Here is a 26,677-nt window from a genome sequence, read left to right on the forward strand (position 1 = left end):
TTTAGTCACTAGGTGGATAGGTGTACCTAATAAAGTGGCCAATCTGTGTAAATTAAAATGAAAGTAAATGTACCAAAACTTACTTCACTTATTGTTTTCATTTCTGAGTCAACCATTTTCTGCAGCCGGCTCTGCCAATCAATCCGTTTCTTGAGATCACTAATATCTTTCTTCTCTTGCTCTAATTGTTTCTATCATAAAACATGTTAAAATAAAAATTACTGCTGGGACAATTGTGGAAAAAGGCAACAGCATTGGATTTTGTCTATACTCTATTAACAGTATTATAGACATACAACAGTTTCAAAGTGTACAGCATTCTTCTCTCCCTCCCCCACCTTTCAGTCAGTTTGAACTAGTTAGTTAGGCAGACGTGAAATTTTTCTTGGAAGGTTATATAGTAAAACAAGTACTCATAATATCAGTGACTGATTGTTTAAATGTCAATTTGTGCTAAACACAAGCACGCTTCCACATGTAATCAATAAAAAATAAAAAAAATGTGAGCTATGTTTCAAAAAGAAAATTAAAACAAAGGAAAAATATTCGGCAATTTTGGAAAGCCAGAAACACTGGCTGGGAATGGCAAGCTAGTGGAACTAGCTTTATGACAAAACATGATATTCTTGAAGAGAATTTCATGTTATTATTTAACTTAAATAAAGTGGTGAGATTTATTTCCTCATGCAGTTTAAAGATACCACTGGTTTATATTACGATTAAAATATAAAAATTTTAGATTAAATCTAAAAATGCAAAATACAAATAATAATAAAAAAATTTAGATTATACAATGAAGTATATATGAAGACTGACAAAAAAGAAAAAAAGACAATGGATATTGTGAATTGCAATGATTTAGGCTCTGCTTTGGTGAGCCCTGATGTGCTGCATTGCATAAATAGTTGTGGTTACAGCTCCTATCATTACGTTAGTCATTAGTGCTCAGTATTTGAAATAATTTTGTGGTGAATTTCATTTAACCACATGCAAGAACAATGTGCAATTAAATTTTATGTGAAAAACGGCAATCAAAACTTGTCAGTGAGGCAATTAAAATTAAAGACATTGTTACATCTATAACACAACTGTGTTATAGATGTATAACACAACTGCGTTTTTTAAAGTGCAGATAATGCTTGTTGCTTTTGACATCCCCCACCTTAAAATCAATAAAAAAAAAATGATAGTTGAAGTGCAAAATTATAGAAGACTAGCAGAAGAGGAGGGCATTTCTTATGACATTTATTCCAGACACATCCATTCTATGATCACTGACACAGGAACATACAAAACTGCTTATTGGTGAATTCTGACTTGCTTGAATGCACCAATGAAAACAAAAATTTTCATAAGAGATGATGAAACATTTATGGTTATGATCCTGAAATTAAGCAGCATTCGTCACAAGGGAAGGATTTTTTTTTTAAAGATTAAGATTTTATGTTTAGCCCACTTTTGGGTGTGATAACTGCATCAATATGTTTCGGAGGAAAGTTGGTCAGACAAGAAGTTCTCCAAGCAGTATAGACAGGTAGCAAGGAAGACCTGTGATGCCCTGTTGATGATTTTTCCAACATATGGAAGTCATAATCCCATGTACAAGGCAATTGTAAGACTACACTTGGAAATGCTGTGTTTCATATATGGAGGTTGTACCAAAAAGAGACATTGGGCTTCTCTGAGGGTTCAAAGATGGGAAAACATGTCAGGTGAAACTAACAAAAGGGCATCCACATGAGTAAACACTCAGATACATGACTACAGAGTTTGGTAACTAAGCACCTTAGAGGAGACTAAGGTTACTAGAGACATATAATATGAGAGGAGACATATAATATGAGAGGAGAGGAGGACATATAATATTAGAGGAGACTAAGGTTACTAGAGACATATAATATGAATAGAACAAATGAGGGTGAAATTTTTACTTTTGTAATGATTCCAGAATTAGGGATCATAATTCAAATTACAAGGGAGAGGTTTAGACTGGATTGTAGGAAGTTTTATTTTACCCAGTGAGTGTAGATTATTGGTATAAATTTCCTCCATGGATGACTGAGCTTTGGAAGATTCAAAGGTCATCTAGAGAGAAAACTACACGAGAGAGTGTCAAATGGGTAGTTTATTTTATTTCATTATTTATTTTTTGGTCAAGAGTCCTCCAATATTTTGCCTAGTTCTTTCTTTAATACATTCAAACTGCCTACTTCCACAGTTTGTTCCACAATTGGCTACCCACTAGCTAAAGGCAAATTTCTTCATATCTATCCTGCAAACCATCCTTCCTCAATTTGAATTTATGCCCCCTTGTGTGTGTGTGTGTGTGTGGTCTGAGCAAGAGGAAAAATGCCATCAATATTGAGTTTGCTCAATCTATTCAAAACCTTAAATTCCTCCATAACATATTGAAGCAGATTTACCAGGATATCTTTATTTATCTATGTATGGGCATTTTCATCTCTTCCTACTAAAGTGGGGCAATCATGAAACCAAAGATTTGTAGGTACTGCATTCAGGGATGACACCTAGGAAAAAGTGTTTTCTACATTTAGTCTTAGGTAACAGTATGCCTATATGCAGCATTCTACGGTTGAAGCTCTTTATAGCAACTCTCTTTTTAACATCCCACACGTTATAACGTCCTGTGTGGTTGGTCCTGGCCAATTTCTCATTAACCTAATGCTGTTTTATGAACAATCGATATAATGCCCTTCCAATATAAAGGTCATTTTCTCTTTCCCCTGGAGGATCGTTATATAGAATTTTGACTATATATAAACATACTTGATTTTAGGACTGCTTCCTACAATGCAATTTATATTTTCCAGGAAAAAATAAATTAGAATAAAGAATAGAATGAAAACAATATTTTTTTCCTAGGAGAAATTTTTAAAAAAATTCATAAAAATTAAAACTTGCCTTATAACCTGCTAAAACCTGAAGAATCCTGTTAGACTTTCCTTTCATTTCAAGAAGTTGTTCATTTCGCTGTTTTAGCTGTTCTTTACATTGCCGATTTTCAATTTGAATTCGATCAAAATCTACTGCATGGAGCCTCTCTCCAATTTCTTCTTTCTGAAATGAAAAATGAATAGAGCTACATATATACTATTGATAACATATTTTAAAAGGTATGAAGAGTAATTTTTTGAATTTGCCATTATCTATATATTTGTTAATGGATTTTTCATAAATGGCACTTTTATTCTAGACCTGAATTAGAGAGATGATTAATTCTAACAGTGGACTTAGATGCTGTTAATGAGAACATTCAAAAGCTACATACTACAGCTACATACTAAGAACATACTACAGCTCGCTTTCAAGTGAAGCAGTTAGTATCTGATGAAAAGTTTTTAGAGGAAGAGGATTCACGACTTGAAATTAGACTTTGGATGGCCACCCTGTTCAGATATTATCACTCTGAAGAATGTTCTTCAGAGTAATAATGTTCTTCACCTGTGCTCAGTGAGATAGCATAATCGTCCCTTAGAAGGAACTGAAAGCTTACTACACCCATAAATTCTTTTATAGGCTCAACAATTTCTACATTATCCACAGTGGATAACCCACTACAGAAATAGCCCCAGAAAAAATTGGCCTGCTGGCATCAGATTACGGGCCCTCGTGGGTATCACAGTAGGTATAAATTACCATCCTCCCCCCACACTGAGTGGAAAAGACCCAAGTTTGAATCCCTTGAATGATGTGAGGAATTTTTATGAGCCTTTTTCACAATGTGGCTGAGTTAGTTGGTCTTATGTAGGATAGCATGGTTTTTCATCCAGAAAATCAACCACAGGGCATATGAAATTTACAACATATTATGCATGCCACAATATGGTCTATCACTGATGTCCCTATAACAACTAACTAATCAAATTATTAGTTCAAACAGCCAACAGAATGTTAGAAGATTCACTTTTAAAAAACTCCTCAGAGACTACACAGATGCAGATTCAGTTCTCCCCACCTTCACAGTTTTTTGTGATGATTACTTTCACTGGTAGGAAAAAGAATACGTAGAAAGTATTAATATCCAGCAACTACATATTGCTCACATACAAAATTATTCCTGTACGAAAAATTCCCATAAGAACAACAATTTATTCCTCTATTCAAAGAAGTCAGTTTTTTCTTCCAGATGTGCTGCTGTGTACATGTACTATTTATTATGCCTGGATCATTAAAATGCCTCTTCTACAATGGTTTTTCCCTAGGTGTTTATGGACTGTTTAGAGATCACTCATGAGAAATCCCCCATGAGAAAACTTTGGATACAGACTGTCTTCTGAATCTAGACTCACATGAACATTACATTGGGCCAATATTCTTGGGTCCAAGCGACATATTTATTACAACACATGAAAATAGCTCTTCTTTGCGATAAGAAGAATTGACAGTAGCAGTAGTCATGGATCTTCTTGAATGCAAGCTTCTTCCTCGTAGCCCAGAATAGTTCAGGAAGAAATATTCTTTCTTGAGGTGGCTGCAGATTTGGTAGAGTTGCTGTACTGTTATCTGTTTGCATCACCTGGCAGTTAAGGCACGATATTGGATATTTGCTCTCCTTGTTACGCTTGATCCTTCCAAAACTACCAAAGCCTTCGTCAACAGGTTTTTTAATCCAGCAAAATAGAAAAATCGATTATATAATGCACAAAATTTACAGACAGAATAAACTAACACCTCATACTCTTAGCTGCCTTAGTGCAAACACAAAAGAATTATTTGAGATATCTGGAATCAAAATTTCACATTGGTCTGTTTTTTTTTTTTTTTTTTGTGAAAAAGCAGAAAAGCAACTGATGTGTTGACTGTATTGTCTGAAAATTATATATACTCTATAATCGCTTTATTTGCTGGATGAAAAACCCAAGTGTTTCAGAGAGTTAAAAACTGTGCGACCCTCTTCTGCCTAACTTGGCCCACCATGAGGAAAAATGCCCCTAACAAGTTCCTTTCTATTTGATGGGATTCACAGTAAGGCCTTTTTCACACGCAGTATTCAGCAACTATTAACTACTATATGCAATCCAAAAGAATCAGGATATCCCATATAAGCAGACATTGAGTTCTATCCAATTATATAAACGGAAGCTGCAAAGGTGGTTAGCAAACCCTTAGTCATAATTATGAGAGCATCTTTGGATTCAAAGGAGGTCCTTTGGACTGGAGACATGCAAATGTATCCCCAATTCACAAAGGAGATCAAAAGGTAACATGAGCAATTAGACCTGTTAGCTTAACTTCTGTTCCAAGGAAAAATAACAGAATCACTCGTTAAGGAAGTAATGCAAGACCATCCATACAGAATGCATTTATATTGGTCACAGCATGGATTTGTTAAAGGGCAATCTTGTCTGACCAATCTGATTGAATACTATGATGCAGTAACAAAGGAACTGGATCCAAAATTTAATTCTGAAATCATAAACTTGGATTTCAGGAAAGCTTTTGATATTGTTGCACGTAATACATTGTTGTACAAATTGGAGTAGTGTAGCATAAGGGCAATATGCTGCTATGGATAAAAAATTAAAATCAAATCAAATTATTATATTAGATTCACCCGTAATTCATTACATAAACCCGTATTTGTGTGTTCTCTGGTCGATTTGCCTGTTTTGCTGGACGAAAAAACCCCAGTTTCAGAAAAACTTGCCATCTACCCGTAACCTGATTAACTCAGCCATGGAGTGAAAAAATCCCATTTAAGTTCCTTATATTATCAACAGGATTCGAACCCGGGCCATTTCCACCCAGTGTGGAGGAGGACGGTGATTACCACTGTGCAGTGCAACTGTGCAGACGCTATGGGTGTGTGTGTTGTGGTATCACTGGTGGCTCCTAGGCATTTGCCCATCTCCACCTTGTTCATCTGCAGTGGTACAGAACTTTTGCAGAGCAGGCCCTAAAAAGTGTTGGCACTTGTTTGTCAGCCTAATGTGCATGTGTTGCCATATTGCTTGTTTCAGACACATCCTACTACCAGGGAGCAGCCAACACATGGGCAACTGCTGCCCATCGCCCATCCCTACGCACGAGAAGCCTGGCCTGGGTCCACTATCACCTGTAGTGCTGAAATGCACAAAATCCCGCACCCACCGGAAGTAGCCAAAGGAACCCAAACCACCTACAACGGTCTTACCATCGACATCACCAATAACAGGAAAAACGAGAAACAAAAAATAGTGGACCACCTAGTACAAATTTGGCATAGAAGATGGACAGGCGTGGAAAAAGGAGCAATAACAAAATTTATTCCCCAAGTAACCAAGCTGTATTCCAAACCTTCCGTATGGCTCTACCCAGGCCTAAACGTTACTTTTCTACTCACTGGCCACGGGCCTTTCAAGGCCAAATTAAATGCCTTTGGCATAATTCAAGAATCACACTGTCTCTGCGGTGAACTAGAAACATGGCATCACGTTATGCATCAGTGTGAAATATATGAAGACATCAGATGTCAAATGATCATGAGAATTAAATACATCCCTAACACCCAGGAACACCATCTCCTGGATACACCAGAAGAATTTGCGGCCTTTAGTAGCTTTGCACAGGGCGTCTTCTCCAGAAGAAAACTACAAATAACCATCCACCAAGGCCAACATCAAATTTTTTACTCTGCCAGGTGTAATGAAACCAATTATTGACACCAAGGAATACGAGAAACTAAGGACGGGATATCAACCAATGATTGATGACCATCGGAATATGTCACCCAAAGTTGAGAACAGAACACCACCCGCTTAAAATAACAGAACCCACCTGATAGGGAAGTAAACAAAAACAAAAAAGAAAAATACCACACAATCAAAAAAGGATGCTGAACCAAAGAAAGAGGAACACAAGGATGGGGCTTACCCCATGAGTGAAAATGAAGAGAAACAGATGTGAGACAAAGGCCATACCAGAGACCTGCAGAGGGCACTTTAGTCCCTTCATCTATAATTCCCATCTCCCTGGGAGGAGGGGATGACCACATGGTCTCCCCTTCTCACCATCCCCTGTTTCCTCTCTGGTAGGGCATGGGCATGCCCACTGAAACTGGGGTCGCCTTCTCTATTGGCTCCATACTTCTGCCTTTCCCCCCAGTCTTCTGCCTCCCTTCCCTCTCTATCTTCACGCTAGCGAAAGTCCCACACATAAAAATTTAATACATCAAAACTGCCATATGCCCAGCATTCAGCCTAACAAATTAAAGCGATAATACCCCCACGTCAACGCAATTAATAAAAATCACCTTTTTTTTTTTGTCCTAGCCACCGAAATCTCGGGGAAACTTAGCGGCAGGACCTGCCAGAGTAAACTAAGTCTACTGAGTTCCTGGCCTGCCTCCATGGGGCATAAGTGGGGCAACATTGGATCCCAACAGGGGTCCAGCGTCTAAATGGCCAGAAGAACAATGGTACACAACATTACACAATCCGAGATCCGTACACTTTTAAATCTCTGACATTTACAGTGTACAACATAAACTACGCAGAGATGAGGGAAACCCCTGTTGCCGCTTGACCCTAAAAACACTTACACTTACACTTACTTACCCACCAGAAGTGCTGGATTCCTAAAACAGACTCTGACTCAGATAGCAACTCTGCTGCACGTGCGTCATTGGAGATCCATCATAGCGACCACTATCTGGGACTGACCTGTGGAAAGGTATCAGACTGACCTTCTGGACAGAACATTGTCCTACCTTCAGCTAGACCATGATTCTGATGTTACCGGACATGAAGGAAATGCATCGGATATGACCAACTGCAGCCTTGCTGCCTATGCGCTATTTGGCAATCCGTACCCTGCTCCCTTGCTGGGTGGGTACCTTTATTCCACTTTCCTGGCAGGGAGAAGGAGTCAGACTCCTTCCCCCTCCACCTTGCGGACCTTTTTTCTGGTGGAGCATGAGCCTGCCCCACTGTCACTAACTGGGAGCATCTTCTCTATCGCACCCATTCTTCTGACTTTCCTTCCCCAGCCTTCAGTCTCCCTCCCCGACTCTGCCTATACACTAACGTACGCCCTACATGTCAAAATTTAACCATGCAAATTGAACCTCACCCACTGACTTTCGGCCTCCAACCTAGCAAACTTTTTTTTTTTTTTTAGGTCCTAGCCACTGAAATCTCAGGAAATTAGGTGGCACGACTTGCCAGAGTATATATAAGCTACTGGGTTCCTGGTCTGCCTTCATGGGGCGTAACTGGGGGCAATGTTGGGCCCCAACAGGGATCCAGTGGCTAAACGACCAGAACAACGGTACATGACACTAAACGATCCAAGACCACACACTTTTAAATCTCTGGCATTTACAGCGTACTGACACACACCAAAAAGTAAACAACGTGGAGATGGGGGGAACTCCTGTGCCGCTTTACCCTAAATACACTTACACTTACTTACCCACCAGAAGTGCAAAGATGGGGGAAACCCCTGGTGCCATCAGACAACTTATACAACACCCACCAGAGATAATACAATACCGATGGGTGCCAGCAATCCCGCTCCCAGATTGCCCAAAGCTGGGAGCCAGACTGCTATGGATAACAAAAAAAAAATATATATATATATATATATATATTATATTATATTAGGGTCACCCGTAATTCATTACATAAACCTGTATTTGTGTCTGTAAATTGAGTGTGTTCTCTGGTCGAATTGTCTGTTTTGCTGGACGAAAAAAAAACAGTTTCTGGGATTTTTCGGAAAAACATTGCTATCTCTGCCTGAGACCGACTAACTCAGCGACGGATTGATAAAAGCCCATTAAAGTTCTTTGCATCATCGACGGGATTCGAAGACGGGGTCTTTTTCAGTGCAGTGTGGGGATGACGGTGATGATACCACTGTGCTACCCGTGCAGATAGACTGCTATGGATAAGTGTAGTGTTTTTGTGTCTAACAGCACCAGGGGGTTTCCCCATCTGGTGTTTTATATATTGTTGTGTGTCGCAGTTCACTGTTAAGGCCAAAGATTTAAAAGTGTGTGGGCTTTGTATATGTGTAGTGTTATGTACTGTTATTCTGGCAATTTAGCCAGTCTGGCCCACTGTTTCCACACTTTGCCCTGGGAAAGGCAGACCAGGTACCCAGTAATTTTATTTTTACTCGTGCCAGGCCCTGCCACCTAGTTTTCTGAGATTTCAGCGACTATAGCCTTAAAAAAAAAGGGGGGGGGGGGGGGTAAGAGCTAGAATTCAGTTAAGCCAAAAGAGGTTCATGTATGTGGTTGAAATTTTGGCATTTTAAATTTTTGATTGTGGGGTGTGTTTGCTGGCAGTATAGGTAGAGTTGGAGGGGGGGAGTAGTCAGAGATGTGGGGTCAATAGAGAAGGCAACCCCAGAGGTCAGTGAGGCAGGCCCTTGTCATGCCAAGCGGGGAGGGGAGAAGATGGAGAAATCATCACCCCTGCCCAATTCTGATCACTAAAATATGGTGCTAAGCAGCAGCACTGCACTTTGTCAAATGGATTGTCCAGTCCAGACTGTCAGATTTGTAGGTATCCATGCTGATCTTATGTTTGAGGTCCGTTCTAGTCAAGGTAGAGGTATTGTAGTCTGCTGCATGTTGTGGGACAGTGGTTCCGTCTATGTATCCTTTTGTTCCTCCACCATTCGGGCACTTTTTACGGTGGTTAGTAGTATTTGAACTTCACTGTTCCTAGAGTAACCATGTGGGTAACCAATAGTTTGTCTTGTGTTAGTTTGCTTTATTCAGAATTAGGTTGAGCAGTAGTCTGGCAAACATCTCTTGAGCAAATTGTGACAGAGCCCAGTTGTGGTCCTCTTCCAGTATGAAATGCTCCCAGTCTTTCGGGTTGAACTGGATTCTCATGATGAGATGGCAGCAGAGGTCTTCAAACAAGGGCAATCATGCGTTAGATGATTCCAGGTTCTCTGCTCACTGCAGTGGCATAGTGGTGGTTCTACAATACCGAAGGCAGACAATTTTGCATTGAATGATCCATGCTCCATGAGGAGAAAACACGCAAACAAACCACCGTTTGTTTGCTCGTGTGCATCCAAATTTGTGCGATTATGGGCCACTTAGAGGTAACAGGAGTAGTGCGGGCAGACCACGTTCGACGCGAACTCCGGCCATGGAAGAAAATGTATTGAATGCCGTCCAGAATAATCCTACTACCAGCACATGTGCCGTTGTCTCTGCCTTAGGAGTGTCTCGTTGCAGTGTACAGCGTGTCTGGCACGACGATTCCTTACATCACTTTCATCTCCAAAGGATTCAGTTACTGCTCCCCCAAGATAATCCTGCACGTCTGGCTTTTGCGCAGTGGTTTCTCCAAGAAAGTGTTCAAGACTTGAATTTTCCAGCCTATGTTTTGTTCACGGATGAGGCTTATTTCATTCGGGAAGATTTATTCAATCAGCACAATGCTCATGTGTGGGCTCACGACAACCCACACAGTGTGCGCCCCCACGCGGCACAACAATGCTTCGCAATAAATGTGTGGGCAGGTATGGTCGGTGACTGCTTAGTCGGCCCATAGCTGTTACCATCCCGCATGAATTCCGCTAAATATCGGATCTTTCTTGAACAAGTTCTACCAGGATTACTTGACGATGTTCCAGCAAATGTGAGACGCAACATTTGGTTTCAACATGACAGGGCGCCTGCCCATTATGGAAGGCGTGTTCGTGACTATTTGAATAGGTGTTTGGGCGTCGATGGATTGGCCGTGGTGGACCCGTTGCCTGGCCTCCATTGATCCTGATTTATCGAGCATTGATTTCTTTCTGTGGGGGGGGAGACCCTCAAATCTATCGTGTATGAATCGCCTGTGGAGACGGAAATGGATCTCGTGGCGGGACTCGTCTGCGCTGCTGCTACTGTGAAAAAAACTCCAGGTGTATTCGACCGTGTCCGCCAATCCATGCTGCGTCGGTGTCACGCATGCATCGCGTCTCATGGTGGAACCTTCGAGCATCTGTTGTAACATCATGAAATGCATCCATCTCGTACTCCATTGTTAACAATATGTCAAATAAATGTTTGCCACTAATTACTGTCTTGTATCATTTCTGCTTCTTGTGCCTGTGCTACTACTTTCCCGTGACGTTTCTGATTATGGGTTCCTATGCGATTCACATTCCTTTAGAGGTTACCTACCTCCCCTAAACGTTTGTACCAATATTTTTGAGACACCCTGTATATTTAAATGAAAATCGGATTCAGCTATACCCGATTAGCGATGTCACAATTCATTCTAATTAGGCTCTTATATCTTTTTGTATAAACCTTCGTAAAAATTCGTATCAATTACAAACCAACAAAATTTCGAAAGGTTTTACAAGTTGGATTTGATTTTTTATAACTATGAAAATTTTATAAAATGAAATCTCTCGCGGCGCACCGGTTGGGAAGGTCTACTCCAGAAGAGTGGTTCCCAGTGGTGATTTGCGCATTGACGCAGATCCGTGATAGCACTTTTGCTGGTCAGCAAGATACAGATCGTTTTCGCCGGAAAAACGTGTACTGATAAGAAAATTAGCAATCTAGTTTGAAAAATTGTTTATTCTTAAAATTAGACCTAAAAATTCAATACCATAAGAACAAATAAACAATTTCTCTACTCCGTTTTTTTTTTTTTTTTTTTTCTTTTTTTTAATTCAATGCAAAATAACCACAATAACAGGACTGGAGCTTCTCTCTCTGTATCACTCATTTCATAGCACGAGTTACTCGTGTTAACTCGTTCTCCAATTTTATTTTATTTTACTGTTATGTTTTTTGCTGGTCTGCTTCAAAAACCTATCTGTGGAAGCAGGCAGGGCTTTCCCCCCTATTTTATGCTTTTTCTAGATTGTTGTTGTTATTTAGGAGCATTAGCAACTAAGGCCATATTGCTCCGGGGATATGCGGTGGTCATTCCCTGACCTTTCCGCATCCGGTGGTCACGGGCTCGAACCCCGGTCTAATCAAGAAGCGTGTGCTACGCACTGCCACTCCTGTCCACCTGGCTATGGAGGCGCCCCCTTTTCTAGATAAACAAGAATGATTGGAACCTTCGCCTGTGCACAGAGTAGAACAAATCTAGGCAGGACCGCATCAAAAAAAAAAAAAAGGGAAGAAAAGAAAGAAAGACATCGAACTTCGAAAGGTTCAAAAACCGGTAACCCGCTAAGTGGGTACAAAGATTGGCAGTCTTTAGTAGAGGGGAAAGTAAAATGTAAGAAGGCAAAATTTTCACGGTTATAAATGTCTCCAGAACTAGGGGCCATAGAGTCAAATTAGTTTCAAACGTCAGCCCGATAAGTATCTACGTGACACGAAAAACATAAGTGTTTTTTTGTTGTTTTTTTATGTATCGCATTTTTATTTAGTTATTTTTAATAACGAATAATAAATTCCTTTCTAGGTTTGAACGAATTGACGCTGAATTGCTCAATTCTCTGTATAAATAGAAAACAGTGAGAAAAAATCGTACGAGGCGTCCCGGGAAACAGTGGGGACAATCGTGTTGTTTATTATTGAATAATAAACAACACAATTTAAATTGGAGTATTATTTCGTCATGTAATAATAAGAAACAGTCAAAACTGTTGATGAGAACTGAGGAAGAGAAGAGATTATCAAAAAGTTAAAAAGTCGCATAATATAGCATGTGATGGCTCACAAAATAAAAATAAAAAATAAAAAAATACCGTAACTCTGTTTACTTGAGTAGTCTAAGTAATGTAAAATATAAACTAGAATAAATTTTGAGCAACTTTTTTTAATGTACAGTTTTCATCGTCATAAAATATCGAGGAAAAAACGGAAATTACTGTAAATGAAATCCCCAGGGGCTCACATCTGGTTATTATAGCCTTGGCACACCCAGGGTCCTGAGCTGGATATCATAATTATTCTCTTTCTTGATGATTCTCTTCTACTTCTGACTCTCTCTCTCTCTCTCTCTCTCTCTCTCTCTCTCTCTCTCTCTCTCTCTCTCTCTCTCAGTGTAACTCGGAAATTTTTTTTGGCTGGTGTAGCATAAGCCTCAGGCTTCCTTGCACTATATGGCTAGTAATAATAATAAATGATATCTCCAGTTTCGTGAGAAATTTTTTTCTGTTTTCGTAAAGTTTCAATGCAATTAAGTGTTTTAATTACATTTAAACATATCAAAAAATTACATATCAATGTAATCAATATTTTCCACAAACTTCTTTGCTTTGATGAACTGAATTTATCTCTCAACTATAACTGTTCCAAACCACATTCATAATAGAAGGGCAAATAAGACTCATTTTGAATTTGTTGCCTTGCACTCTGCTCCTTTGGTTTTTGCAAGACTCGTGAATTCCATTGTTTCTCATTTTGTTTTCGTTTTGTTTCTGGCATACTTGGACTTACGCTAAATGCCACTTGAGCTTTGCGAACGGCGTCTGCTACATTATATCACTCGTGCAATCTTTTTTGCATTCACTGAAGGCATTTTATAACTACGTTCTGTTCTCGCTTCGGGCACTCTTAGGCCTTTTCAGATTTTAGGAACGGTTTATGTTACGTTAGTGACTGTTTAAATGAAAATCAATGAATGAAAGAAATTCGCCACGTAATTACCGTTGTATTTCATTAATTCGAAATTTTCAGTTTAACATTTATGTTTTGTGAAGTGGAGGATTAGTGTGTTAATTGTCTGACGGCACAAGGGGTTTTCCCCATCTCCGCGTTGTGTACTCTGTTTTTGTGACACAGAACTCTGTGGAGGCCAGAGAAAGTGTGTGGGGAGTGTTATGTTCTGTTGTTTCTCTATCCATTTAGCTGTTGGGACCCAACGTTACCCACACTTTGCCACGAGATGGCAGGTCAGGCACTCAGTAGATTATTTAAGTACTCTGGCAGGCCCTGCCATCTAATTTCCAAGGATTTCAGTGACAAGGCCTATACATATTTATATATAAAGGGGGGGGGGATGAACACTAGAATTTGGAAAGGCCAAAAGAGATTTTCGAGACAGTGGTTGAATTTAGACGTTGATTAGAATTTGGCGGCATTGTTAAGGGGTGTTGTGAAGTAGAATGAATCGTCGATAAATACAGATCCAGTAGACCCGTCTGTTTCGTTAGTCAATATATTCAAGTGTAAAATCGGTGCGAGCACCACCTGCCCTTCTGTAAATACGTACAGTATTTATTAGGAACTCTTATTTTAAAGTAGTGATTGCGTAATTCTTTTAAATAAATAATGATTTAAATAAATTAATTTAAGTGATAATTTATAATTAATTAATTTAATTTATTAATTTATAATAAAAATAGATTCATTAAAAAATAAATATTCTTTATTGAGTTTGTACAAAGATGATTTACAACAGGAATGAATTATAATTAAAAAAAAAAAACATACACAGATCGGTAGCTGGGAAAAACTGAAATGATTAAACACCAGTGACCACTTTTCACATGAAATTCTCTCCACAGTACAGACATTACTGTACACAGTTTATGGCTAATGCAGTCAAAGGATCCACATCATTCCAATTCAGGAATGATAAGGATCTGCGATAAAAGGTATAGCGAAGATTAACATGAAGAAATATTCCCGTAGCGAGATTTCAGTTTTCTAGGTTGCAAAGCCTAGAAACCAAACACTTACGCGGAATCTTTATCAAGATATTTAAGGATTTTAAAACTTTGAGTAATCTAAAAACGGGAATATGTCTTTTCTCTTTTGAACGCGGTACAAACTAGAGGGCATCTGCTTAAATTAACGAATGATAATTATACATGTATTGATGATTTATCGAACACTATCCTGCAGAGGAGATAGAGAAGTCATAATCTCACTGTATAAGGCAATTGTAAGACCACATTTGGAATACTGTGTTCAAGTATGGAGAGACCTCATCTGAAAAAAGACATCGAGCTTCTTGAAAGTGGCCAAAGACAGGCAATCCAAATGGTGAGATCGGCAGAAGGACGGCCGTATGAGGAAAGACTAAGATTGTGGGCTACAGAGCTTGGCAACTAGGCACCTGAGAGGTGACCTGATTGGTGTTTATAAGGCTCTGAGAGAGAGATTAGTAAAATGAATGAAGGTGCTTAGCAACCAGCCACATGAGAGGTGACCTGATTGGTGTTTATAAGGCTCTGAGAGAGAGATTAGTAAAATGAATGAAGGTGGAATTCTCACTGTTCTAAAGAATTCCAGAACTAGGGGTCATAAATTCAAATTACAGGGCTTGAGGTTTAGATTAGATTGTAGGCTGTTTTCTTTTAACCAGAGGATCATTGCTCTCGCAGGTAGTTGGGGCTGACAGTTTAAATAAATCCAAAGGTCAACTGGATAGTTACCTGTGTGAGGTGGGAAGCAACTCGGATGAGCTGGGATTGTTATTTTGTATTCTCTATTTGCAACTATCTACTTTTTCGTAATTCTTCAGGTTCATATATTTTCAGCTCATTATTTTTACGACCTTTTACAATATTCTTACTTCGCAAACATCTGGTATTAGTTTCTCTCTTTCTGCTAACTCTCTCTCTCTCTCTCTCAGTCAGGGCCCTTTCTAAAAGGATGGGACTTTACAGTCCCAGCTTGCCCGAGTAATGTTTAATATCTTTTTCTTAGCCTTTTATCTTTATACTTTATACTTTACTTTTTTCTCGTTCGTAAAGCTACTAGTGCAATACAAGGGGGATACGAATGTTCCTACTGTCCTTAACTTCTCGCTAGTTTCGCCTTTTTTATCTACACTTTCATCCCTTCCCTTTCCCAGATTTACTTCGTTGCCTTGTATACATTTGCTTGCATTATCTTCATATACGAATTCTCCAAAATTTTTACTAAAACGTGTCTTTCACTTATAACCACCTATTATTGCATCAATGTTACACTGTAAGCACTTATTTTAATTTTATTACTATTTTACTTCTTAATTCACTTTAATTTATTATGTTCTACAACATACAGTACACTGTATTGGGACTACCTTGTCCACATTTTTGTGGAAGTTCGACTGCTTTACCCTGCTATTTGCTCTCACTTATTTTTATGTTTAAATTTCCTTTTCTCCCACAGGTATGGACAAGTATAGAAACACAGTTTTTGATACATGATCAGGTGTAGTCCCCTGAAGAAATACCTGATTATGTATCAATGTTTATTTTTAGCTAACATCAGATTTCAATTTTATAATTTTTCCTCCCTTTCTTGGACTTATAACGAAAATATCCCACCCTCACCTGATGCTTGCTATTACTCCATATATTAATCTAATCATTTTTGCTTTACAGTTCCCTTCTCTCTAATTGGCTATCCCAATTCAGCCTATACATAGGTAATCCTTCCCCTGAATCTGTTCCAAGGTGCCATTAGCCCCGAGTTCGTGTTTAATGGATGATAACGCCACACCCCATCGCACTGAAGCTGTTGATATGCTTTTGGAAAGTGAGGACATTGTTCGTATAGATTAGTCTGCCCGTTCGCTTTATCTAAATCCCATTGAACACATATGGGACACTCTGGGGAGACACCTAGCGGCACGTCCACACCTACTAGAAAATGTTCACCAGCTGAAGATGGCGCTAACAGAGGAATGGACAATGTTACCGCATTAACTTATCAACAACATGGTTCTAAGTATGGACAGGCGGTGCAAAGCCTGCATCGACATTAGGGGTGGCCATATCTCCTACTGAGGATCAACTCTTCCCTATGTTCCATCTTTGGCAGTGATACATCTGTATCATGGCAGCCAGTGCTATGTTGCCATTTTTGAATAAAGTACCTCTGTACCGTTTTGTTTCTGTTGTTGTGTCGGTGTTGTTTTCTTCATCATTTCTGTACCTCACGAGGTTCCTTTGGTATGCTTTTTCCATATCCAGGCCACTGCTATGAGAAGCTACAGGCACAGGCAAAGGCCTGACTGGTTCTTATGCGATTCACATTCTTTTAGATGTTACCTACCTCTCCTAAACGTTTGTACCAATATATATATATATATATATATATATATATATATATACAGAGTGTCTCAAAAATATTGGTACAAACGTTTAGGAGAGGTAGGTAACATCTAAAAGAATGTGAATCGCATAGGAACCCATAACCGGAAACGTCACCGTAAGTCGGTAGACGGCGCTGTTCATCAGTTCGTCAGAGGGAAAATTTCTGGTTTACTCTTTCAAGCAGTAGTCGTCGCACGAAGGGCATGCATCGATATACGAACTGTGAGCTGGCAGACAGGCACCTAGTGTACGGATTAGCAAAGGGCAATGGGCGAGCCCCTCAACGAATTTATGGAGAACGCTTCATAGACAGATATGTACCGGACCACCGTTTGTTTGCACGTGTGCATCAAAATTTGTGCGATTATGGGTCATCTAGAGGTAACAGGAGTAGTGCAGGCAGACCACGTTCGACGCGAACTCCCGCCATAGAAGAAAATGTGTTGAATGCCGTCCAGAATAATCCTACCAGCACACGTGCCGTTGCCTCTGCCTTAGGAGTGTCTCGGTGAAGTGTACAGCGTGTCTGTCTGGCTGGACAATTCCTTACACCCCGTTCATCTCCAAAGGGTTCAGTTACTGCTCCCCCAAAATCATCCTGCACGTGTGGCTTTTGCACAGTGGTTTCTCCAAGAAAGTGTTCAAGACTTGAATTTTACAGCTTATGTTTTGTTCACGGTTATGGCTTATTTCACTCAGGAAGGCTTATTTCACTCAGGAAGGCTTATTCAATCTGCACAATGTTTATGTGTGGGCTCACGACAACCCACACGGTGTGCGCCCCCGTGCCATACCTCCCCACACATTTATCGCTTCGCAATAAATGTGTGGGCAGGTATGGTCGGTGACTGCTTAGTCAGGCCATATCTGTTACCATTCCGCATAAACTCCGCTAAATATCAGATCTTTCTTGAACAAGTTCTACCAGGATTACTTGACGATGTTCCAGCAAATGTGAGACGCAACATTTGGTTTCAACATGACAGGGCGCCTGCCCATTATGAAAGGTGTGTTCGTGACCATTTGAACGGGAGATTTGGGCGTCGATGGACTGGCCGTGGTGGACCCGTTGCCTGGCCTCCACGCTCACCTGATTTATCGAGCCTTGATTTCTTTCTGTTGGGGGGGGCCTCAAATATATTGTGTATGAATCGCCTGTGGAGACGGAAATGGATCTCGTGACGAGCCTCGTCTGCGCTGCTGTTACTGTCAAAGAAACTCCAGGTGGGTTCGACCGTGTCCGGCAATCCATGCTACGTCGGTGTCACGTGTGCATCGCGTCTCGTGATGGAACCTTCGAGCATCTGTTATAACATCATCCATCTCGTACTCGATTGTTAATATTATGTCGAATAAATGTTTGCCACTAATTACTGTCTTGTGTCATTTCTGCTTCTTGTGCCTCTGCTATTACTTTCCCGTGACGTTTCCGGTTATGGGTTCCTATGCGATTCACATTCCTTTAGATGTTACCTACCTCCCCTAAACGTTTGTACCAATATTTTTGAGACACCCTGTATATACCAGTATATTTTATTTGTTTAGAATTATATACTCGTATATAATTTTAATTAGGAATCAAATCACAGAAAAATGTATAAAAATTAAAATAAAATGGCATCACAGAAATAAAACTTAAATGTAACTGGTTACTTTACCCCATTGTTTCTCCGCCCCAGAGTAGATTAATAACAGTAACATAGTAAAGAATATTTACCTCTTTCATATCTTGAAGAATCTTCTTGTGGTGGAGTTTATCTGTTAGGCCTTTCATGCGTAACTTCTCAGTTAACATCAGCTGTTAAAAAAAACCCATTTAGTTTCAATTTATATAACATATTTATATTAGCATTATGTAATATATGAGGTGTGGCAATAAATTTCCTGTACTGGTGCTGTTGCGGGCATGTTCGACGAGTTTGGAAATAAATGGAAGTTGTATGTTGTAGTTCAAACTTCCTCTAACAAATGGTGGTGCAGAGATTTTCCAATAGGCTGACAAGTTGCAAGTACAGGGGATCCCCCGTATCCGAGTCCCCGCAGTTACGAGAATTTGAAAATTAAAGAATTACAGCTTTTTTCCCTTGAGGAAATTGACCAAGCACTTGAATTTTTTTTTGTGAGAACAACCTTCTTTTATAACCTAATAAAATAATTTTCTCATTTTTCACTATGTAAAAGTACATAATAACCATTACTATATAATATCGGTGTAGATACACCATATCTACTCGAATAAGTAATGCATCACTTGGAATACCAGGGTACCTGCCGACCCACAGATGAAAAGCTAACTAGCTTCTTTGAAACGGTGCCGTATGGGTGGTGACGCCCACCGAGAATAAGCAACAATAGTCTTCTCTATTAGTGAACCGTTACTTATTCGAGATAGTGCAATACATGGACAACTCGTTGTGAAGGATAAACACAATATGAGATACAGATGAAATGATGCTTTTCACACTATTATCATAGTTTTTCTTTAAGAGTTGTCTATTGTGTATCTACACCGATATTATATAGATATAGAATCTTACAAACTCTTACAATATTATGCCTAGTTGCATTTAGTTTTATTTAAATAATAAACATTGCGAAAATTTGTCCCCGTTTTAAGTGGAATATTCTGGAACCAATTATTCTCGGATAACGAGGATCCCCTGTAAAAGCCAGTTTATGAAACTTTCATTAATGTTAACGCTCCGTGTCATGGTTTAGCAATGGCGCAACGAACGAATATAAAATTTTGCTTTAAACTGGGTAATGAAACGTAAGTCGTACCAATATACTTGAATGGTATAAGCGGTTTAAAGACGGAAGTGAGGATGTTCGTGACGACCCAAGAAGTGGGCGTCTGTCAACCTATTTAAATAAGGACAGAGTTTCAAAAGTTCGGGAAATTGTGGCTGATGAGTTCAATATGAATAATGAGACAGTTCGTCAAATTCTGAATGAAAATTTTGGGAAAAGGAAAGTCTGTACAAAATTTGTGCTGCACAGCCTGACGGATGAACAGGAGCAACGGAGTGTTATCATGCGAAGACTTCATTCAACTTGTCAAGACAATCCTAATTTCCTCGGCTGCATTTCAGTATGACCTAGAGACAAAGCATCATCGTACAGTGGACTTCAAAAGCATCGTCAAGGCCCAAAAAATTTATTTTACAGAAGTCCAGGATCAAGACTTGAGTCCTTGAGGTTGTCACAGACATTCTTTCAGATATGCCAGACAAGCTGTACTTGCTACCTGGGAGTCTAAAACGCTGATGGAACTGATATTCGGGTGACACTCAAGTCAAGTGGACCCAATTTCGGCGAAGTCCGGACGGTCTGTGACAGCCAAATCCTCTGCTTGCACCTTCACGATGGTGGGACTGTTAGTAATCCTGGGTATAACCTCCATGCACAAGCACATGGTAGGTGACCACCCAGGTGTGAACCAACGTAAGCAGGGGTCGAGGTGTGGCGCCCACACCACATGGAGGAATGCCGCCCCTCTATGTTACCAGGCAGTACTAGGTGGTAGATGACTCTCATCAACCGGTGAAATACCACCACTTTGCTTATTGGAGGCTTGAAGTGGTGGAACCCATGTTTAGTCTCTAGAGCTAAGTTCCGGTCAACCCTTCCCTATCTCTTCCATCATGCAGTATGATTGATGACTTTTGAGGTTATGATGAACGTCGTGGCGAGATCCAATATTCCTTACATTTCGAGGGTACAGCTCTAAAACGGTTTTCGCAGGCCGGCCGCTAGTTAGTACACCGGACCGAACCTATTGGTAACTCTCTAGGAGGCTTCCGGATCAGCTAGTGTATAATCTTGCTACCTCTACTCTGCCAGATAGTGACTGGAGGGAGTCCGAGTAGTGTGTATGCGGGGAGCATTGTCGAGGCCACGTTATGTCAAGGATCTGGGTATATTCTTACCACATGTACGCCATATCCAAAAATTTCATTACTTCATACAGCATGTCCCACCCACTTTTTCTTACTATTGAATACACCATGAATTGTCAAACTAATAGAACAAGCTTATCTGCGAAAAGATCTAAACCTCCCAAGGATTTCCTAATTCATTTCACAAATATACGTGGTCTCAATTCTAATCTCAACGATGTCCATTTCCACTTGCAGTCTGCCAAACCCCATGTACTTTTTCTGACAGAATCTCAGTTATCGGTTGATTCAACTACTGCTCATCTCAGATGCCCAAATTATTCGCTGTATGATTCCTTTCGCCTCAAAGGTGGTACTTGTGCATATGTCCGTTCTGATATTCCCTGTCAGAGACTTGGCAATTTGGAATCTCCTCTCTTTGATCTTCTCTGGCTTAAAATCTCTTTACCTCATTGTGTCAAATTCATCTGTTGTCTCTACCGTTCTCCCAACTCCACTAATCACTTGAAGCTCTTTGACTTCCTCTCGTTGCAACTTGACTTTCTCCAGTCCAACTTTCCTAACAGTGAGGTAATTTTCCTTGGTGATTTTAATGTTCACAACTCCAGCTGGCTTCCGTTTTCTAGTCACACCGACCCAGCAGGTCGAGATGCTGAGGCTTTTGCAATTACTAATGACCTAGCACAGATTGTTCATTTACCTACAAGAATACCGGACAATCCGAATCATACAGCCAATACGCTTGATCTTTTTCTCACAAACAACCCTTCTAAGTACACGGTCGAAGTGAGAGGTCCTTTAGGCACTTCAGATCACAACTTGGTGATTGTCTCTTCTCCAATGGAACCTTTATCTCATGGCTATTCCCAACCTCGTGTTGTTTGGCATTACAAGAATGCAAAATGGGATGACCTGCGAGACTTCTTTTCTTCTTTTCCTTGGTCAGATTACTGTTTCAAAACTCCTGATGTCAACGTTTGCTCAGATCGTGTCAGTGAAATTATTCTTGCAGGAATGGAATCCTTTATCCCACACTCCACTTTAAAATCTCGTCCTTTATCTAAACCTTGGTTTTCCAATAAATGTGCTAAGGCTGTTCAAGAGAAGAATGCTGCATATCGTAATTTGCTTGTTTCTAATTCTTCAGTTTCATTTTCTGCCTACACCAAAGCTCGCAACAATTGTAAAGCAGTTATTAATCAGTCCAAACTAGAGTTTGAACAGGCTAAGAGTAGAAAACTTGCTTCTTGCCCTAATGGTAGCCGAGCGTTCTGGTCACTTGCCAAAGCTATTGGCCGCAACTTTTGCCCATCTCTGCTTCCACCTCTGTCCAAACCAGATGGTTCTGCTGTCACTTCAGCCAAGGATAAAGCTGACCTGTTAGCATCCCATTTTTCTTCCAGCTCATGTATTAATGATCTTGGTAAAACACCTCCCACCATTCCCAACACGGTCCATTCAATGCCTCCTGTGGTCTTCCGTCAAAAGGATATCAGAAGGATTTTGATGAATCTTGATGCTAAGAAAGTTCCAGGTCCTGATGGTATTTCTCCACTTGTTCTCAAAATCTGTGCTCCTGAACTTACTCCTATTCTTTGCCGCCTTTTTTCACTTTCTTATTCCAAAGGTGTTTTTCCTTCTGCTTGGAAATTTGCTCATATCCAGCCAGTTCCTAAAAAGGGTGACAAATCCCTCCCATCCAATTATCGTCCCATTGCAATTACTTCTACTCTTTCTAAAGTAATGGAGAAATCAATTAACCGCCAACTCTTAAACTACCTAGAAACCTTCCGTCTGATCAACGATCGCCAGTATGGATTCCGTCAGTGTCGATCCACTGGTGATATTCTGGCTTATGTTACCCATTTATGGACAACTTCAATGGAAAGGTTCGGTGAAACACAAGTAGTTGCTCTTGACATCTCAAAGGCTTTCGATCGTGTTTGGCATAAAGGTCTTCTTAACAAGCTTCCATCTTATGGTTTACCAACTGTTTTTAGTAATTGGTTATCCAGTTTTCTCTCTGATCGCTCACTGAGGGTGATGGTAGATGGCTCTCTGTCTTCTAACTTCTCCACTAATGCCGGTGTCCCCCAAGGTTCAGTTCTTTCCCCCACTCTTTTCCTCTTGTATATCAATGACCTTCTTCCATTGACTGGAAATCCTATCCATAGTTTTGCCGATGATAGCACATTGCATTCAACTTTCCATTTTGAGAAACCTTGCCCTGCTCAATCAGCTTCAACTTCTCGAAAATATGCTACCAATTCCTTAATTGCCGATCTTCAGGTAATTCTCCAGTGGGGCAAAGACAACTTAGTTGATTTCAACCCTTCTAAAACTCAGTCTTGTCTTATATCTCGCAAAAAGGATTCTTCTGCTCCTATGCTTATCTTTAGTGACACTCCAATTTCTAGGCAAAAGGATATATCTCTTTTAGGGATTACCCTGACTTCTAATCTCCCTTGGCACAAGCACATTACAATTATTGCTTCCTCTGCATCTAAAAAACTTGGTTTTCTCTTTCGCTCTCGGCGTTACTTTTCTTTCAAACAGCTGCTCACTCTGTATAAATCGCAAATCCGCCCTGCCATGGAATATTGTTCCCACATTTGGGGTGGTGCCCCCAAAACCTCTCTCAGGCTTCTCGATTCCATTCAGAAGAGGGCAGTTAGGTTAATTAATGATTCATCTCTAACAGAGTCTCTCCACTCGCTTTCTCATAGACGTACTGTTTCTGCTGCATGCCTCTTCTACAGATATTTCCATGGGCACTGTTCTTCTGAATTGGCTTCTATAATTCCCGCTCTCTCTTTCAAAACAGTCCGAACACGTGCCGCCACCAGCCAACATCCATTTACTGTCCAACTTCAAACCCACAGAACCAACTTTTCATCTTCCTCATTTATTCATTCAACTGCCGTTTTCTGGAACAACCTTCCTTCATACGTATTTCCTGAAAATTACAATCTACAGAAGTTCAAGTCCAATGTCAACAAATATCTTCTTTCGTCTTCTCAACCTCCAACCCAAGCACGGTACTAAGTACTATAGGTTCTAATACCTCTCGTGTTTGGGGTTCTCATAAAAAAAAAAAAAAAAAAAAAGACGATTCTGATCGTGTTTTTCGACAAACAAAATTCATAAGAAATTTGTACCTGAAAAGAAGAAAATCAATGGGCTGCATTCTACGCACAGGTGAGGATGCCCCAGCCCATTTCGCACTCGTGAAGTGCATTTCATGGCGAAACATGGCATTGTGTAGATCAACCATCCAACCTATTCTTCAAATCTAGCTCCAGCGGATGTCTTCCTCTTTTCCGAGGTGAACTGCCCTCAAAGAAAAGAGATTTCAGAATGCAGAAAAACGTAACCACCAAACTGAACACCATCTCTTTGGACGCTTCGCTGACTCTTTTCAGAAACTTTTAGAAAGGTATAATAAGTACATTCAATAAGGTGGTGATTGCGTTGAATAAAAATAACACGATTTTTGAAATTCTTCACTTTGTGTTATTTTTATTGCACTAGTTTAGGAACTTTATTGCCCTATCTAGCATGACGTTATATAATAAAAGACTTTTATATAATAAAAAACATAAACATATTCTGTCTATAGCAGGGGGATCCCATGTGGAGCTGAAGGTGCTATAGCCTTCCTTATAACAAAATAATGTGGGATTATTTACTGCTACAAGACGGTTAAAGATAATTTCCCTGAACTGCTTCAGTCTCCTCCTTTCGAAAATCCTTGGGCCGGTCCCGATCTATTACATTTATTAATCGAACAAAGGCATGGATAAATGCAGTCAGTAAGATCCATGAAAGCTGACGCTTTAATGGATCATTGTAGTTCCACCTAGAATCCATAAATTAGTTTGGATTTTATCCATATTCAAAATTTAGTTTTAAGAATATTCAAAATAATCATTTTGTTATTGTTGTCTTATAAAAAACATTCATCCCTAATATAATGTGGTTCGAGACAAATCGTAGTAACAGAGACGCAACCAGAAATCTACATTGGGAGGGATGGGTGAAGTGTGTATATCTGCTATATTAATTAATTTATTTAATTTTGAAAATTAAGTCTGGTTTTCGTTTTTTGTCCCCTGTTGTATCTTAAAATGTAGATAGTAATAAAACTAACAATAGGACGTTTGAAACAGTAAAATGTATGCAGGGCCAGATTACGAAACTTTATAATTACCTTAACAAGCAACACATTTCCACACACGATCTTTATTATACACAAAATAATATTAAAAAGAGATCTCACTTTTCTTTTAATAGTGTCTTCAAAGTACCTCTCCACCTTTTCACTTTTGATTCTACCGGTTAAAGGATGCTTGCCTCCAATTCTTACATCATTATCGAAATCTGTGACAGCCTTGGTGAGTTCAGAATGTCTGATATCCGACTCCTCAATTTTAGCCTGTGGACCAAACGTAATAAAAGATGACATATTAATTAACTACAACAGGATTGCTTCATTACATAATTGCTCAACTCATTACTTGACTTAATAAACATTTTATTTTATTTTATTTTATTTTATTTTATTCGTGCAAGAAACTGTATTCTTTAGCCGCTGCTCGATTTTGATTCAGACTTATTTGACGTTTTCCATTCAGAATTCTATCCAAATTTTATGGCCTCTAACGCTGCTCAGTGAAAACAGTTCTTATTTTATAATTTTACCGCGTATAGGGATACCTTTAAAAAGGTATCCCTATACGCGGTTTTCGTTGTAATATGTTTGGGGATAATATTCCAAGAATTGAACATCCATATGTATTAGAAGCTACGGTGATTGGTGTTATTAATTTAATAAATACTTGTACTCTAACAATGAATCTGTTCACATGAACACTTTTTATAATTTTTTTTTATTTCTTTCTTCAGCAAAATGGGTTCCTGTTATTTGAGTTGTTTTTCTTTTTTCTTTTTTTTTTTTTTTCTTTTTTGTGACTAATGCCACATAAGCTTTCTTGCATCATTTTCCACCCCTACTACTACTATTTCCTGGAGCATTGACTACTTTTGTCAAAATGCACCAATGCGGCCGTCAGAGGTTCAGAACTGAACTACAAAAAATCCAAACAGCCCAAATCGAGCTATCTGCAGCAAAACACAGATGCAGTGAACATACAACAGCATTACTTCCGACCAACAACGAACAGTAATGAAACAAATACAACTGATGGTCACAACATGCCGTTTGAAAGTAGCTCCAAGAAGACAGTTGAACCAAGAGCATGGAGGATGAAATCAGCACCTAGCAGCAGTAACGTTACTTCCAAGCAAGACAAGGAGACCTTCTTCACCCAAGCAGCTCAGAATCGTGATGCAGTTATTGGCTCTGACCCTAACACACTGGGTATTAAAACGGTGCAGCGTAGAGGGCAAGGCCCTCCAGCATTTTTATAAGTCGACTATGCCCGGAAACAACAGTAGAACAAATTGAAACCCTTCTGAAACAGCTCAACATACCCGGTATCCCCATAAAGGTCCACACCAGGCATCCATCCTATTCCTCTTTCCGGATTAAGATCAAAAGTCCCAATATAGAAAGATATCTAAACATAGATATCTGGCCCGCAGGTCTCTTGGTAATGCCATCGTTTGGCAATCATAATGAACAACCAGCGGTACAAGTGATCTTGAGACCAGAGACGGGCAGTGTGCCGTTCTCTGCAGAGCTAGACAGCGAACCAGACTATCCCTTCCAACTTACAATCATGCAGATCAACGCACAACACTCTAGATGCGTTGCTGATGAGATCAGGCTCATTGCAACGGAAAATTTATTT

The 26,677-nt window shown here is 39.7% G+C and overlaps 1 protein-coding gene across 1 annotated transcript in view; it reads right to left on the minus strand.

The window, feature by feature from the left end:
- Nucleotides 1-26,677, minus strand: part of LOC150082805 (cilia- and flagella-associated protein 263) — a 93,699-nt gene that overhangs the window by 18,728 nt on the left and 48,294 nt on the right. The window contains exons 3-6 of the mRNA XM_090378289.1: nt 25,075-25,299; nt 18,683-18,763; nt 2,923-3,078; nt 84-191 (exon numbers count right to left, since the gene is read on the minus strand). Coding sequence (XP_090234415.1) covers nt 84-191; nt 2,923-3,078; nt 18,683-18,763; nt 25,075-25,299 — 570 coding nt within the window. The remainder of the gene's footprint in view (nt 1-83; nt 192-2,922; nt 3,079-18,682; nt 18,764-25,074; nt 25,300-26,677) is intronic.

The sequence above is a fragment of the Mastigoproctus giganteus genome, chromosome 7 (genome assembly GCF_048544385.1).
Source record: "Mastigoproctus giganteus isolate SK-2022 chromosome 7, ASM4854438v1, whole genome shotgun sequence".
In the NCBI taxonomy this organism is placed as follows: Eukaryota; Metazoa; Arthropoda; class Arachnida; order Uropygi; family Thelyphonidae; genus Mastigoproctus; species Mastigoproctus giganteus.